This window comes from Xenopus laevis, chromosome 6L (assembly GCF_017654675.1).
Source record: "Xenopus laevis strain J_2021 chromosome 6L, Xenopus_laevis_v10.1, whole genome shotgun sequence".
In the NCBI taxonomy this organism is placed as follows: Eukaryota; Metazoa; Chordata; class Amphibia; order Anura; family Pipidae; genus Xenopus; species Xenopus laevis.
In genome coordinates, this window is record NC_054381.1 from 8,025,706 (window position 1) to 8,040,670 (window position 14,965).

Genomic DNA, 14,965 nt, shown 5'->3' on the forward strand with positions numbered 1-14,965 from the left:
CTGTCAGTCTTTATATGGAATAGAGCTGATACAGGCTTCTGTTGGGAATTCAGCTTGTAGCTAACGGATGTAATAAGCCATTGGGTTTCCTATTCTCATGAATGTTTGGCATGGCTATATTATTGTCAGTGGGCCATAAGCAGTCTCCTGGCATGACTCGAGTTGGCCCAGTGCAGCAGGGAAATTTGGAAGTCATATCAGGCAATAAGTCAAGCTAATTTTAAAAGAAACACGTGGCTATAAGGGTGTCTTCCAACAAGTAACATTAGTCTTTTTATTATGTATGTCCTCCATTCCATTAAAATAACGATCTTGGCTGAGAGGTTACATGCTCTGCCTTTGACATTGGTTCAAATGGCATTACCAGCCCCTTGTGGCCATGAAAAAGCCATAACTTCCTGGTAACCCACAGAATATGTTGTGCTACAAAAGATGGCATCATTGACTACTTTGAATATAATTTTCATTTCGACCCCCAAACCCTTTGAACTCACTGGTGCCAATATTGTAGAAAGAATTAGTTGATATGATTCTTCTGTCTGGCCGAGTGAGGGCTATATGGCTATTAGATATAGGGTTGCCACATTTCCCGGCTCCTTACTCAGGGCAGAGGGTGGTGATGTCACAAGGGGCAGGGAGGAGTGGATGGTGATGTCACAGGGGCGGGTTGGGGCGACTGTGAAATCACAGGGCAGGATTATGATGTCACGTGGGCAGGGCTATGATGTGGCGATCAGCAATTGGCAAATCACCACTGCAATCTCAGAGAGTCCTGCCCTGTTTTCCTTGATCCGGACAGCCCGTTTTTTGGAAAACTGGACAGGTGGCAACCATTATCAGATAATTAAAGATAAAAGTCAATACCATTGATTCTTGATAATATGCTGAAGGAATTAAGGTTGAGTAGCGCTGGTCACAGATTGAATGCATGTGCCATATACTTAATTAACTTTATCTGTTTTTTTTTTTTTTCATTTTGTTTTTTTTACATTTTTAAAAATGTTTCTATACCACAGGAAAATAAACCCAACTATGTACACTATATAACAAGGAAAGCAATATATCCACATGATCATAAATACATTTTTAAATACAGAAAGCATCCAGGCTTCAGTGCGTAAAATAAAATACACCAACGAGCTCGTCCACTCAGTAGTCCATTCACTCTGTACTCGACATGCTACTGAAAGTACATAATTAGATATACGATGTGCAAGCTTACTGAATCCACTTCAAATGCCTTAACATGATGTTGGGGGCTATACACACAGACATGCAAGTTCTGCGTATGCGTTGGAGGCACAAAATCTGTGTCCGCTCAAAAACAGAGTCTACTTTTTTTTTTGGATTACAAAAAAAAAAAAAAAAAAGACTCCTGTGACTGTAATAACTGGACATAATACCACATTGAAACCATAATAAGGTCCTTCAAACTGCTTTTGAATAAATAAATGTACTTATATATATATTTATATATTCACACTGAATACAGTTCCGACCTCCAATGACCAGGCAATTGCTATATGCTTCATACACTTATTAAATCTCTAAGGATTTTTGGTCAATACTGTGGAGTATCTGCACTTGGAATGGAGAAAGCCCTGTTTTTATACACATGCTAGAATGAATATTTGAGGTATCCAAAAGATACACTGGAGGTTTTGAAAGTTAAGGAGAGGTAAACTCTGTGCACTCTTGGCTTGGCAAATCAACATCACGTAGCATCCTCCAACCAGCTCAGTAAGAGGCTGTTAAGTTGGGAGTTGTAGTTCTGCAAAAGCTCAAGGTACACAGGTAGCCAAGGCACACGGAGATAAAAAAATAGTTTAAAGCTATACATTCCAATAGGAGAACAACCTGAGTCTGTGACTGGTAGAACTTTGCTAACAGAGTAATGTAGTGGCTACTGGTAATGTCCCTTTGTCGTTGACTATCCTATTGAGTTCACTGAGGGATCCTATCACAGAAGAACCTTTGCTTTCATTTGCTTAGACTCAAGACAAATTTGGCCTAAGTAGCAATGTCCCAGAAGAGGAGTCAGATGATGTCGGTGACACAACCAAGATGGCTTCAACTTTAATAGATCAGAGTCTGTTGAACTGGACGCCATCTTGGTTGTGTCACCAACAGCTTCTGTCTCCTTTATGTAGAACATAGCAACAAGTATATGGTTCCTTGTAGTAACTAGGGTCAATCATTAACCCATTCCTTGCAACAACATCCTCCATTTACTGCATTTTATAGATAGAGAAAACAAGGAACAACCCCAGTAGCCTTGTCTTGATTATTAAAACGCTTTGCTTTTGTGTTTCAGTTAAGAACTGTGTCCAGCTAAAAGGAACTAGACATTGACCATCAGACATCGGCAATGTTTGGTACTCGGGAGGTTACAGCACAAAATATTTGCAGCATGTTCCAACCTCTCAACAAATGGAAGAAGGCTGGGATTCACAAAACCTCCTAGTAAGGCCACACCACTTTTCTATTGAAATGAATGGTGTGTTGTGGGCAATGTTTGCCTCAGAAGAACTTCGTCCTCTCTGTAAAACCTGGAGTTCCAAAAGTTGTGGATTGATACCTGAACTAGTGCACTAGATTCCTAACTGCATATTTCCAAGATGTATTGAGCATGCACAGCAGGTACATTTTAGAAACTGTACCATAGTCTCTTATGGAGCAGTGTATTTCCAATACAAGGGTTGGATGTTCCAAATAGATCTTTTAATGGAATGATGGCCAAGGAACATCTGTCTTTCTACTATACGCCAAGTTCAAATAACAGCATGCCTTAACCCGAATGGTTCATAACAGATCCCCCTCTCATATAAAAATTTCTGAATATATTTTTTTCTAGTTTTTTTTTTTTTTTAATTTACATTATCTATAAAATAAGCATCAGGAATATACATCATTCTGGTCTAGGTCATTGAGATAGTACTCCAGAAAAAAAGGTGTTTAGGTAACCTCCACAGGGTTAGTTTTAATAAAAGAAAAAAAAAAAATCAAAATATATATGTCTATATATTTATATATTTATACAATGAAAATAAAATTTTCTAGTGGTTTTTTTTAAGACAGTGATAGTGCTAAAAGGCCTCTGAAGGTTCCGTTTGCATATTCTAAAGACAACAGACTCTCTGAAGTTGGTCTTTGCTCGTCTACAAAATGATACGACTTGCCATAAAGAAAAAAATCAGTATAAACATTCTCTTCATTCAAGGCCAGTATGGTAATTTGGTTTTCCATTACTATGGGGCATATTTATTTTTAATAAAAAAAAAGTCAGACCAAACTAGAATCCTCAATTGGACCTTATTTATTATTTAAAAAGCATGATTTAATCGGATCAGGGACAAACACGAAAAAATCGAGCAAAATCCGAATCCTCCTATTCTTGCCAGAAAAATCTAAAAAAGTTGATTTTCCGGCTAATTCCAGCACAGACCACAGAAACTTCCAAATAGGATAGGGACCTCTCCCATGGACTTATATACAACCTTGGCAGGTCTGAGATGCCAGATTTTAAAATTCAAACTTTTTTCCATTCTCGGGGTATAATTAATCTTGAAAAAAAAAACATTTTTTCCACTAAAAATTCCGATTTCATAGTAGAATTTTTTGAGTTTTTGGCATTCAGACTTTAATAAATAACCCCCTATATGTTCTACAGTATTATGTAGAAATATTTTCCCACAAAGCCCAGTTCTGCCATATTCTTCCAACTTACTAGAAGATTGCAGAAAAGAACTGAAGAAAGCTATGGTTTCCCTTGCTCTCCCACTCACTGGAGTTTGAGTCACCAAGTTAATTTGTCTCCAGACAAAGATCCAGGTGCCACTTGTCATTGTTATAGGAACTACAAGTTCAAGAAGGCTGGCTAGTATTGGGATGACCAGAAGATGACCACCATGTTATGGATCTCTACCTGCGCACTTAATTAATTGCACCACTGAAATGTTCCAGCTCAGCCAACAAAGCCAGTTGGATGTATGAACTTTGTCTCATATGGAGGCGTGTTTGAAACATTTAGCTACTGTTGCTATTGCAGTTTGAATAAGGAACATTCGACTACTGTGATTGGTTGTGGGTTGGATTAGCCCTGTGAATGTTCCAATGCTTACAATAGTTACAGGTTCGTTCCAGGCCGTTCATTTTGAGTTGGTTACACTCAGGGACACAGAGAAAATAAGAGATTATAAAGATGGGCTTATGACCCAGTGAAACACGCCTAAAAACAGCAACACAGTTGGGTTATCTCTACCCTACAAAGTGCTTATGTCTTAATATATATATATATATATATATATAGCTTTAGATCCCATAGTCAATCAGACCCTGTTTTTGTTTCCATACGCTGTGATGGTTTCCTCCAAACCTAGAACTGTTGGCTAATCTTTACACGTATACACCTCCTCCCTTTGTGTGCACTCTTTACACTCCACATAGCAGCACCATCGAACCTGACACTGGCATGGTCTTGTAACTACATTGCTCTGAGTGTTATGTCCCCGTCCACAGCAAATGCTTTCACAGTTTTTATCTTTGTAACATCTCCTTCCGGAAGTGCCAGGAGAATACTTGCTCATCCGACAAAAACTTGGTGAATCGTCAATGTATATTAAATCTGTAGTCCTTGGAATTTGGTCGCTGTGGCCAGCAACTGGCTTTTTGGGTGGAGAAATGTCCCCTTCTCCAGTAGCTTCGTTAGTAGTGCTCCCTACTTTTAGTGAAGTCTCGTACTTTTGCTTCAGTTGTTTCCCAATTTCATGAAAAGGTGACAATTGTCTCCAACATGTGCGAACTGTACAAGATCCAGAGACTCCGTGGCACTTGCATGTGGTCTTAACTCCAGCTTTGATAACCTAAAAATAAAATACATATGAAGTTAGGAAAGCATCGGCCAACTTCTATAAGGTCATTCACGTCCGAGACACTATACTGTAATTTTTTTAGTTTTTCGATTCAATTTACCTTGAACAAAATTTTAGGAGATTAACATACAAACGTTTTGGCTTGTCCTGCATGCTTCTTATTACAGTTTTAGTCATGCATATGCTGGTCATGTGGACTGGTCAAACCTTTCTAATGAATTCTTCATAGTCCTCATATAGTGGTATATAACACAAAAAGTCAAGAGAAATGGCCTGTGGTTTTAACAGGACTATCTAATTTTTCCGCATACAGTTGATACCATGAAATCTTATTTCCATATTTCCAAAATAGCCAGATAAGACTGTAGGACAGTGCCGGAAACTCCACCATGCTAATTATTCATCATGTGATCCCAACCAGACTATAGTGAAATGCCAATGTTATACCAAGAGTTCTTGGTCAGCTGAGAGGCCAAGCCTTTGTTGTGGAATTTCAATTACCAGAGATCACTTGAGGAAAAAAAAGCTAAAGTTTATTTGGCGTAAGCTCTGTAGATTCTGAACTAACAAACAGTCATAACCCGAACATAGGTATCACAAAGGTTTTATAAACTTGGAAACATATTACATAAGAGCTTATGGGTGTAAAAGGTTGTTACCGTTGGGAGAGCATAGAGATATCTCTTCACAGCATAGAAAAACAAAGAACTGCTCATATAACCAATCAGATGGTTCGTCCTCAAGGTCAAAGTGATAATAACCAAGCTATCTTGAGAAAAGAATCCATCCAAGTCAGGGGGGGCTCCCTAATCTGCATACACAGAAATGTAATCTCTCTCACCTTATATATGGGACTTCCCTGATGTAGATCAAATTTAAAGTAAACACACCTGTTTAACACGGGTTGTAAAAAAAAGGCTTGGGGGCATGATTAACAGACAAAGAGCATGAAATAATTCCATATGATTTACGTTATGTATTAGGTAGTTGTTTTCGAATATTTAATATTTAATAGGGTAGAGACTACATCTAGAATATGTAGAAATACCGTATATATCTTTAATTAATTCCTTAACTACCAAGAGGAGATTCCTGCAGCTCTCTGGCCATAATTTATTTTGTCATGCTTGGAAGACCAAGGAAAATGGGAATAAATATTTATTGACACTTTCTTTATTACTTGGCGGAGGAAATCCTGCAGAAAGTTGGCAAGGTTGCATTTGGGGCATGGAATTCAGGTTGAGAGAGTTCCAGGTTTTGATTGTGCACAGATCGTTTAAAAAAAACACAATGCATATTAGTGACCCGAGCCAACGATCACACCCCATTTCTATCAGGATCGAAAAAAAAAATAAATTGTGATTCGATGACACACAGTAGCCCCTCCCATCAGAAATTTAATTTCTAACACATGTATTGTATTTATAACTCAAAATTATGCAAAAGGTCCAGGGTTCTGCAACCAGACATCTTGCCCAATGACCTTGTCTAAAGAAGACTTGAAAGGCGCAAACAAGTTTGAAGGAACATTTACGTGGAATGCAAGTCACCGAACTCAAAGATGACTTACATGAGCAACAGAACGGCAGACTCTACTGTTAGAAATAAACACAATTATGCAGATAAATAAACATATGCCAAGATGTTTTACTGGATATTTATAGAACGGATGATTAGGAAACCTGCATATTTATATGGTAATGTAGTCATTTAGTGTTTCTACAGTACCTGCTGTCTATATTGTCCTTGAGCATGTCTTGAGCAATACATCGGGCTGTAATAAACATACAGTATATATTTTTTAACGTCAGTTGTATCCACTCTTATTAGCCGAGACAGATCGGTTCTATGTATGTATCTTCTCTTCTTAATGGCTCCAAGATTATAAAAGAGGAGAGCGGTGAAAGTTTGTGACTGCACGGCTTAACAATGAACAATAGTTCTGAGCCCGTCGCTGGTTAATACCCAGTGAAATCAGTTTAGACACTGTGCAAACATAATCCGCCAATGTGTAACTGGAATAGCCATCACAGATTCCCATTCATTCCAAATGGGCACTCAGACTCTTCTTGGGACTCGGCCAATTCCGTGGATGGTCCAGAAACTAGAAGTGCAGACTCACCACTCGTCTGAAGAAAGACCCTGGTCTGAATCCATGTGCGTCAACCATCAACTTACTCATATAAGAGGTCATTTAGTGTTTTTATGTAAGCAGGCTAGATAAAATTGTGTAGCAGTTAATCTAACATACTAAAATGACTATGGACCAAACTATGGAGCTTAGAGTGATTGAGGTGGTACATTTATGGAGAATACCTTCTTGCTCTCCTAGATATACCTGAAACTCCAGCCTGAAGGTCATTTTGGGTGGGGTTTAGGGTGAAAATGTATTTGCTGCTTTATACGTATATTCTTGCAACTATGGCCCATGGACCAGTGGTTGTATCAGCGTGATTAGGCCAATGGGAAGCCAAACTGGGTAAAGATCCATGCATTTGGCAAAGTCTATGGCCACCTGTAAACTTACTCTCGACTCTGATGTAGTTTGTTTATAAAGTATGTTTATTTTTATGTTCAACAAAAACCTCACTTTAGCTCTTTTTGTCTCTTCTACAGAATGAAAGTAAAGTTCAGCCCCAAGTGCAGATGTTTGTAGACTTTTGGTTTCAGGCCCTGCTTTGTGCTACAGGGTACAGTGCTATAGTTCCAGGGGTACCCAGGGTACAAATAAGCACTCACCCCAAATCTCCCCCTAACTGGCCTTCAGACTGGGCCCCCTTAGCTCATAACAAGGTTACAGATATATAGAAACATTGGGGTGTCACCCTGCTATAGTTCCAGGGGTACCCAGGGTACAAATAAGCACTCACCCCAAATCTCCCCCTAACTGACCTTCAGACTGGGCCCCCTTAGCTCATAACAAGGTGACAGATATATAGAAACATTGGGGTAACAGTCACCCTGCTATAGTTCCAGGGGTACCCTGAACACTAATATACACCCCAAACACAGCATGGTAGGAATTTAGCTAGAGCTGTGGTTTCCTCTGAGTAGGCAGCGTATATGTTTATATAGATCTAGGGGTGACTAATCCACTACAGCCAAGTATGAAAGGGGACCCAGTGAGGTGGGTGAAGGAGTGAGTGTGAAGCTGAGATGTAGGTGCTACAGTAGCACAAGAGAGGGCTGTCACCCAGAGTAAGGGGCAGAGGGTTACAATACCAGTAATGGAGTTATATCAGAAAATGAAGCAGCTGGTGTAGGTATTGTCCCATCTCTTTCTTTGGAGTGACCTGAGTCAGGTTGAAACCACATAAACTTCCATTGGCCGAGAGAGTCTCCTAACTACACAGTCCTCTCACAACAATGCTCTGCATCAGACCCGGGGAGTGTAAGAGAGACATTCATTCTGCCCGGCACGGCTGCTGACGGGATCACTTTCTGTGCCAAGTAAAATGTTCCTTAGCATTAATGATTTCTAACCATTTCCCATCTCCCAAGTCTGGACAAAGGAAAGAGGGACATTAACCCTGCAGATCCCAGTGTCCTTACAAGTACAACTCCCAGCATCTTCTAAAGCTTATGAAGGGGAGCTAGAAAACCTGCATTCATTTTACGTTCTTTTGTAAGTAATGAGAATGTTTTTATGATTTCTATTTTTTTTTAAATTATGGCTTTAAATCTGTTTTTCTACCTAGCCTTCTACTGGCTGCCTTCTTTTTTTCCTAGAATAAAACTATGGCAGCATAGATATTCCCTGTACTAAGCACAATTCAGCAGGAACAGTCCCTAAGTTTACTCATAGTCTGTACAGAGAGATCCCATAAAACTATGGCAGCATAGGTATTCCCTGTACTAAGTACAATTCAGCAGAAACAGTCCCTAAGTTTGCTCATAGTCTGTACATTGAGATATGCCTAAAATTATGGTATTTTACATTCAAACAAACAAACTATATCCCATATCTATGTTTTAATTTCCCAATTGGTTTCAGCCAAGCCTAGGAAAGGAACAATACTATCATTGTAGCTGAAATACAGAAATGCTTTTGATACATTATTGCAAATATAGATACGAGTGACAGCAAAAAAAAAAGATTCGGGGATCTAAGGCTCCTAAAACCAAAGAAATTATAAAGATAATATTTTGTCAATATTGTAGAATATGCAATGATTTGTGAGCCTTGTATCTTAAGTAAGCGATTAAAGGCAAACAAGATAAGTGTCGGTACATAAAGTATAACCAAGAGATAGCGGTGGGTGTGTTTGTAGTGATGTGGACATTTTGTTCCCACTGTACAGCAGGAGAAACCAATACTATATGACGCCATTAGTCTTGAAAATTCCCCAAAAATGTGGTTGCTGGGGTCAGTGACCCACTCGACAACCAGACATCGTTTTAGGTTGAAGCCTGAACAGGAAAGCTAATAATCAAGCTAAAAAACCATGCAGACCAATTAAAATGTTTCAGCTCTAACATACAAAATAGTGATGAAGCTCCTCCTCTTCCTCTTCTATAGGCTATTGGTTGTTTTTTGTATGTAAACTGTATACTCAATATACACACCCATTTACTGAGGAATAAGTTGGTGCCTTTTAAATATGTGTTAATAATAATAATGATAATAATGGTAATAACACTAATAATAATAATAATAGCACAGGTATGGGACCTGTTATCCAGAATACTTGGAACCTGGCGTTTTCAGGATAACGGATCTTTCCGTAATTTGGATCTTTATACCTTAAGTCTAATAGAAAATCATGTAAACATTAAGGGGCGGATTTATCAAGGGTCGAATTTCGAAGTACAAAAAACTTCCGACATTTGACCATCGAATTAAAAAACTTTGAATTCGAAGTTTTTTCTGCAAATTTGGCAATCCTGCAGTCGAATAAAAATCGAGCGATTCGAAGGATTTCAGTGATCGATCGAACGATTTTTATTCGACGTGTAAAGACTTAGAAAATGGTTATAAAAGGTCCCCATAGGCTAACCTCGGCAGGTTTAATTTCAATAAAGTATTGAAGTCAAAGTTTTTATTAAAGAGACAGTACTTCCATTATCGAATGGTCGAATATTCAAACGATTCGAAGTAAATTCGAAGTCGTAGGGGCAGATTTACTTAAGGTCGAATATCGAGGGTTAATTAACCCTCGATATTCAACTGCCGAATTGAAATCGTTCGACTTCGAATATGATTAAATCATTCTATTCGAAGGATTTTAATCCATCGATCGAACGATTTTTCTACGACCAAAAAATACTTAGAAAGTCTATGGGGACCTTTCCCATAGGCTAACATTGACTTCGGTAGGGGGTCGAAGTTTTTTTTTTAAAAAGACAGTACTTCGACTATCGAATGGTCGAATAGTCGAATGATTTTTAGTTTGAATCGATCCAAAGTCGTAGTTGAAGGTCGAAGTAGCCCAAGTAGCCCAAAGTCGAAATTCGACGTTTTTTTTCCTCTATTCCTTCACTCGAGCTAAGTAAATGGGCCCCGTAATATCCTATTCGATGGTTGAAGTATCCAAAAAATTACTTCGAATTTTGAATTTTTTAACTTCGAGAATTCCCTCGAATTCATTTTTACCCTTAGTAAATCTGACAATAAATAAACCCAATAGGCTGTTTTTGCTTCCAATAAGGATTAATTATTAGGGATGCACCGAATCCACTATTTTGGATTCGGGCGAACCCCCGAATCCTTCGTGAAAGATTTGGCCAAATACCGAACTGAATCCGAATCCTAATTTGCATATGCAAATTAGGGGAAACATTTGCATGATTTCACTCCCCACCTCTAATTTGCAAATACAAATTAGGATTCGGATTCGGTTCGGCGAGGCAGAATGAATCCTGCTGAAAAAGGTCCAATCCTGGACGAATCACGAACCAAATCCTGAATTCGGTGCATCCTTATTAATTATATCTTAGTTGTGATCAGGTACAAGCTACTGTTTTATTATTATTATTTTTCAAATTTGACTTATTTGGTTAAAATGGAGTCTATGGGAGACGGCCTTTCTGTAATTCGGAGCCTTCTGGATAATGGGTTTCCGAATAACGGATCCCATCCCTATAATAATAATGTAAAGATTAACACTTTTAGCTTCAGATTAAAACAAGAGTATACAATGTAAATACAAATAAAGTAACAGTTATTTAACTTCGCCAGTGCCAGTTCCAGCCCTGCAGTTTGGATGGAGTGAAGCGTCCCTTTAATACAGCCTGCTATAAATATCAGCTGTTTTGGGTTTCTTGCGAGGAACATTAGTGACCCGTCTCCCTCCTTGGCTATTAGTCTGCTCCGTACAATACAAAAAAAAAGCATGAAAACAAATCTTACATTCTTCCACATACCAACTCTGCGGAGCGACTCCTTCAGACAAGGGGGGCTGGCGGGGGTTAAATAATACAAGCTGGAGATGGTACAATGCCATTCCTTACTGGGTAACCGCATACCCTTTCCTAGTGTCCCACACGCTCGCAGGACATGCCTGACCACACACACCTCAGCAAAGGTTGCCCCGGGGGAATTAAGAAACTTAGCAACCATCCTGAATGCTGAAAGTCTTGTCTAATGATAGTCTGCTGAGAAACACGGACACATTTAATTAAGACATCTCCTCCTCTAGCAGAGGGGAACGCACATAAGCAAAGTTAACTGTTCAGCGGCCGGGAGGGTCGTCCTGCAGAATTTATATGTCCAGTTTTAAAGGAGAACTAAACCCTAAAAATGAATGTGGCTTAAAATGGCATATTTTATAGAGTGAACTTATTGCACGGGGCTAAAGTTTGAGCTTGTCAGTAGCAGCAATGATCCAGGACTTCAAACTTGTCACAGGGGGTCACCATCTTGGAAAGTGTCTGTGACACTCACATGCTCAGTGGGCTCTGATTGGCTGTTGAGAAGCTAAGCTTAGGGCTCGTCACTAATTATCCAGCAGAAAATGAGCTTCCCTGGCTGTAATATAAGCTGATGCTACAGGTTTGCTGATTATTCAATTCTGATGCTAATTGCACTGGTTTCTGTGCTGCCATGTAGTAATTATCTGTATTAATTACTAATCAGCCTTATATTGTGACATTTCTATTCTATGTGTACTGTATATTGTGAGTGGGTCACTAAGCTCAGTAAGTGACAGCAGCACAGAGCATGTGCAGTGAATCAGCAGAAAAGAAGATGGGGAGCTACTGGGGCATCTTTGGAGACACAGATCTTTACTGCTAAAGGGCTGTGGTTGCCTTGGGCTGGTACAGAAGCACAAAACATCATGTACAACATTTCTAGCTACTTCTTTGGTTAAACTTTAGTTCTCCTTTAAAGGGGTGAGCTGGTAACCCTATATAGTGTGCCCATCATAACTGCAGTTATATATACTGTATATACTGTAGGATAGCAGGTATAGTAGGGAGAGATGTGTCTATAGTAACAGTGGGATAATAGTCTCTGGGAAGGGAGTGTGAGTGTGGGATAGCAGGTATAGTAGGGAGAGATGGTGTCTATAGTAACAGTGGATAATAGTCTCTGGGAAGGGAGTGTGACTGTGGGATAGCAGGTATAGTAGGGAGAGATGGTGCCTATAGTAACAGTGGATGATAGAGTATGGGAAGGGAGTGTGACTGTGGGATAGCAGGTATAGTAGGGAGAGATGGTGCCTATAGTAAAAGTGGGATAATAGTCTCTGGGAAGGGAGTGTGACTGTGGGATAGCAGGTATAGTAGGGAGAGATGGTGCCTATAGTAACAGTGGATGATAGAGTATGGGAAGGGAGTGTGACTGTGGGATAGCAGGTATAGTAGGGAGAGATGGTGCCTATAGTAAAAGTGGGATAATAGTCTCTGGGAAGGGAGTGTGACTGTGGGATAGCAGGTATAGTAGGGAGAGATGGTGTCTATAGTAACAGTGGATAATAGTCTCTGGGAAGGGAGTGTGACTGTGGGATAGCAGGTATAGTAGGGAGAGATGGTGTCTATAGTAACAGTGGATAATAGTCTCTGGGAAGGGAGTGTGACTGTGGGATAGCAGGTATAGTAGGGAGAGATGGTGCCTATAGTAACAGTGGATAATAGTCTCTGGGAAGGGAGTGTGACTGTGGGATAGCAGGTATAGTAGGGAGAGATGGTGCCTATAGTAACAGTGGATAATAGTCTCTGGGAAGGGAGTGTGACTGTGGGATAACAGGTATAGTAGGGAGAGATGGTGCCTATAGTAACAGTGGATAATAGTCTCTGGGAAGGGAGTGTGACTGTGGGATAGCAGGTATAGTAGGGAGAGATGGTGTCTATAGTAACAGTGGATAATAGTCTCTGGGAAGGGAGTGTGACTGTGGGATAGCAGGTATAGTAGGGAGAGATGGTGTCTATAGTAACAGTGGGATAATAGTCTCTGGGAAGGGAGTGTGACTGTGGGATAGCAGGTATAGTAGGGAGAGATGGTGCCTATAGTAACAGTGGATAATAGTCTCTGGGAAGGGAGTGTGACTGTGGGATAACAGGTATAGTAGGGAGAGATGTGTCTATAGTAACAGTGGATAATAGTCTCTGGGAAGGGAGTGTGACTGTGGGATAACAGGTATAGTAGGGAGAGATGATGTCTATAGTAACAGTGGATAATAGTCTCTGGGAAGGGAGTGTGACTGTGGGATAGCAGGTATAGTAGGGAGAGATGGTGTCTATAGTAACAGTGGATAATAGTCTCTGGGAAGGGAGTGTGACTGTGGGATAGCAGGTATAGTAGGGAGAGATGGTGCCTATAGTAACAGTGGGATAATAGACTCTGGGAAGGGAGTGTGACTGTGGGATAGCAGGTATAGTAGGGAGGCTTGTTTAGTGGCTCATATAGATTCGGTAAAAATACAAAAGCAAAGGGTAAATAACTGATTAATTATATTATGCTTCTCTTTCATTGCTGAATAGTAAATATTTAATGCAATTTGGAATGTGGATACTATATGGCCTAAGGACTTATAAAATAGATAAGCACTTGTCATAAGTAAGGGATAAAGCCCTTTTGAAATGAGACTTGTTATTCTCAGCAGGACAACCAGGGGTGTATGTGGCAATAGGGTGGAACCTTTATTTAATAAGTGGTTTATTCAAAACTCTGGCGCATCAATAAGAGGAGTCTGAAGTGATGCTCAGCCTAATTACCTCATACTCGCCCAGACAATCTCGCCCTTTCATTAGTTGCTGAGCTCATAGATCAAGCACTTGAGGAGACACAATAAGCTGAGCCGGCTGATGGTTTCATTATCTGTGGCCGCACAAATTCCCTGACAAATTAGAGAGGAGCGATGTTGGTTACTCATTGGGATGATGACTCCTGCATTGTATGATAATGATGGAGCAGAGGGGAGCGTATGAGAGGGTTCCAGTTTAGGAAGCTCAAGGCTCTCTGCCAAGCACGATTGTGACTCAGCACAGCCTTCCAAAACGCTATCAGGAAAATGCGCTCATTATTTGGCAAAAAGGAAAAAAATCATCTACGGTATCTCCTGCCAGTGTGCCCCCACATATTTTCCTAAGGATTGGAAAGCAATGTATGTTTCTGCAATGATTCCCAGGCTGCGGTTAATGAGCTAATAACATACACATATATATATATATATATATTCCAAAATTCATGCTGGTTCAAAAACAAGAAATTGGATAAAACTCACACTCAGTGGCATGTTATTAGAATTGCAGCTTTGTATGTCAATAATAGGACCTGCCAGATAAAAGGGGTGTGGCCAGGGTTGTTGACACACCCTAATACCTCCCTGCTCATAATAATGGCTATGGCCATCAGGTTTAAGAAAATATTTATATATCTACAATCACATATAGTGATGGGCGAATTTATTCGGCAGGCACAAAATCGCGGCGAATTCCGGCGTTTCGCCGCCAGCGAATAAATTCACAAAACTGCCACGAAAATTCGCCGGTGTCCAAAAAAACGGCCCATCACTAATCACATACACTAGACAAGCTACATATTCATGGCATTCATGGGAAAGTGAGTAAAGATGTTGCAACCAGTCGGGATGATCTTGTGGTCAGTATTAAACTCACACAATAAAATAAACGTGTTTTTTTTATGCGGAGGA

At 39.9% G+C, this 14,965-nt stretch overlaps 1 protein-coding gene across 2 annotated transcripts in view; it reads right to left on the reverse strand.

Moving 5' to 3' along the window:
- Positions 1–3,587: 3,587 nt before the first annotated feature.
- Positions 3,588–14,965, reverse strand: part of wnt9a.L (wingless-type MMTV integration site family member 9A L homeolog) — an 88,078-nt gene continuing 76,700 nt past the window's right edge. For both annotated transcript variants that reach the window (XM_018267037.2, XM_018267038.2), the window contains one exon: positions 3,588–4,862. In XM_018267037.2, the coding sequence (XP_018122526.1) occupies positions 4,389–4,862 (474 nt within the window). In that variant the 3' untranslated portion in view covers positions 3,588–4,388. The remainder of the gene's footprint in view (positions 4,863–14,965) is intronic.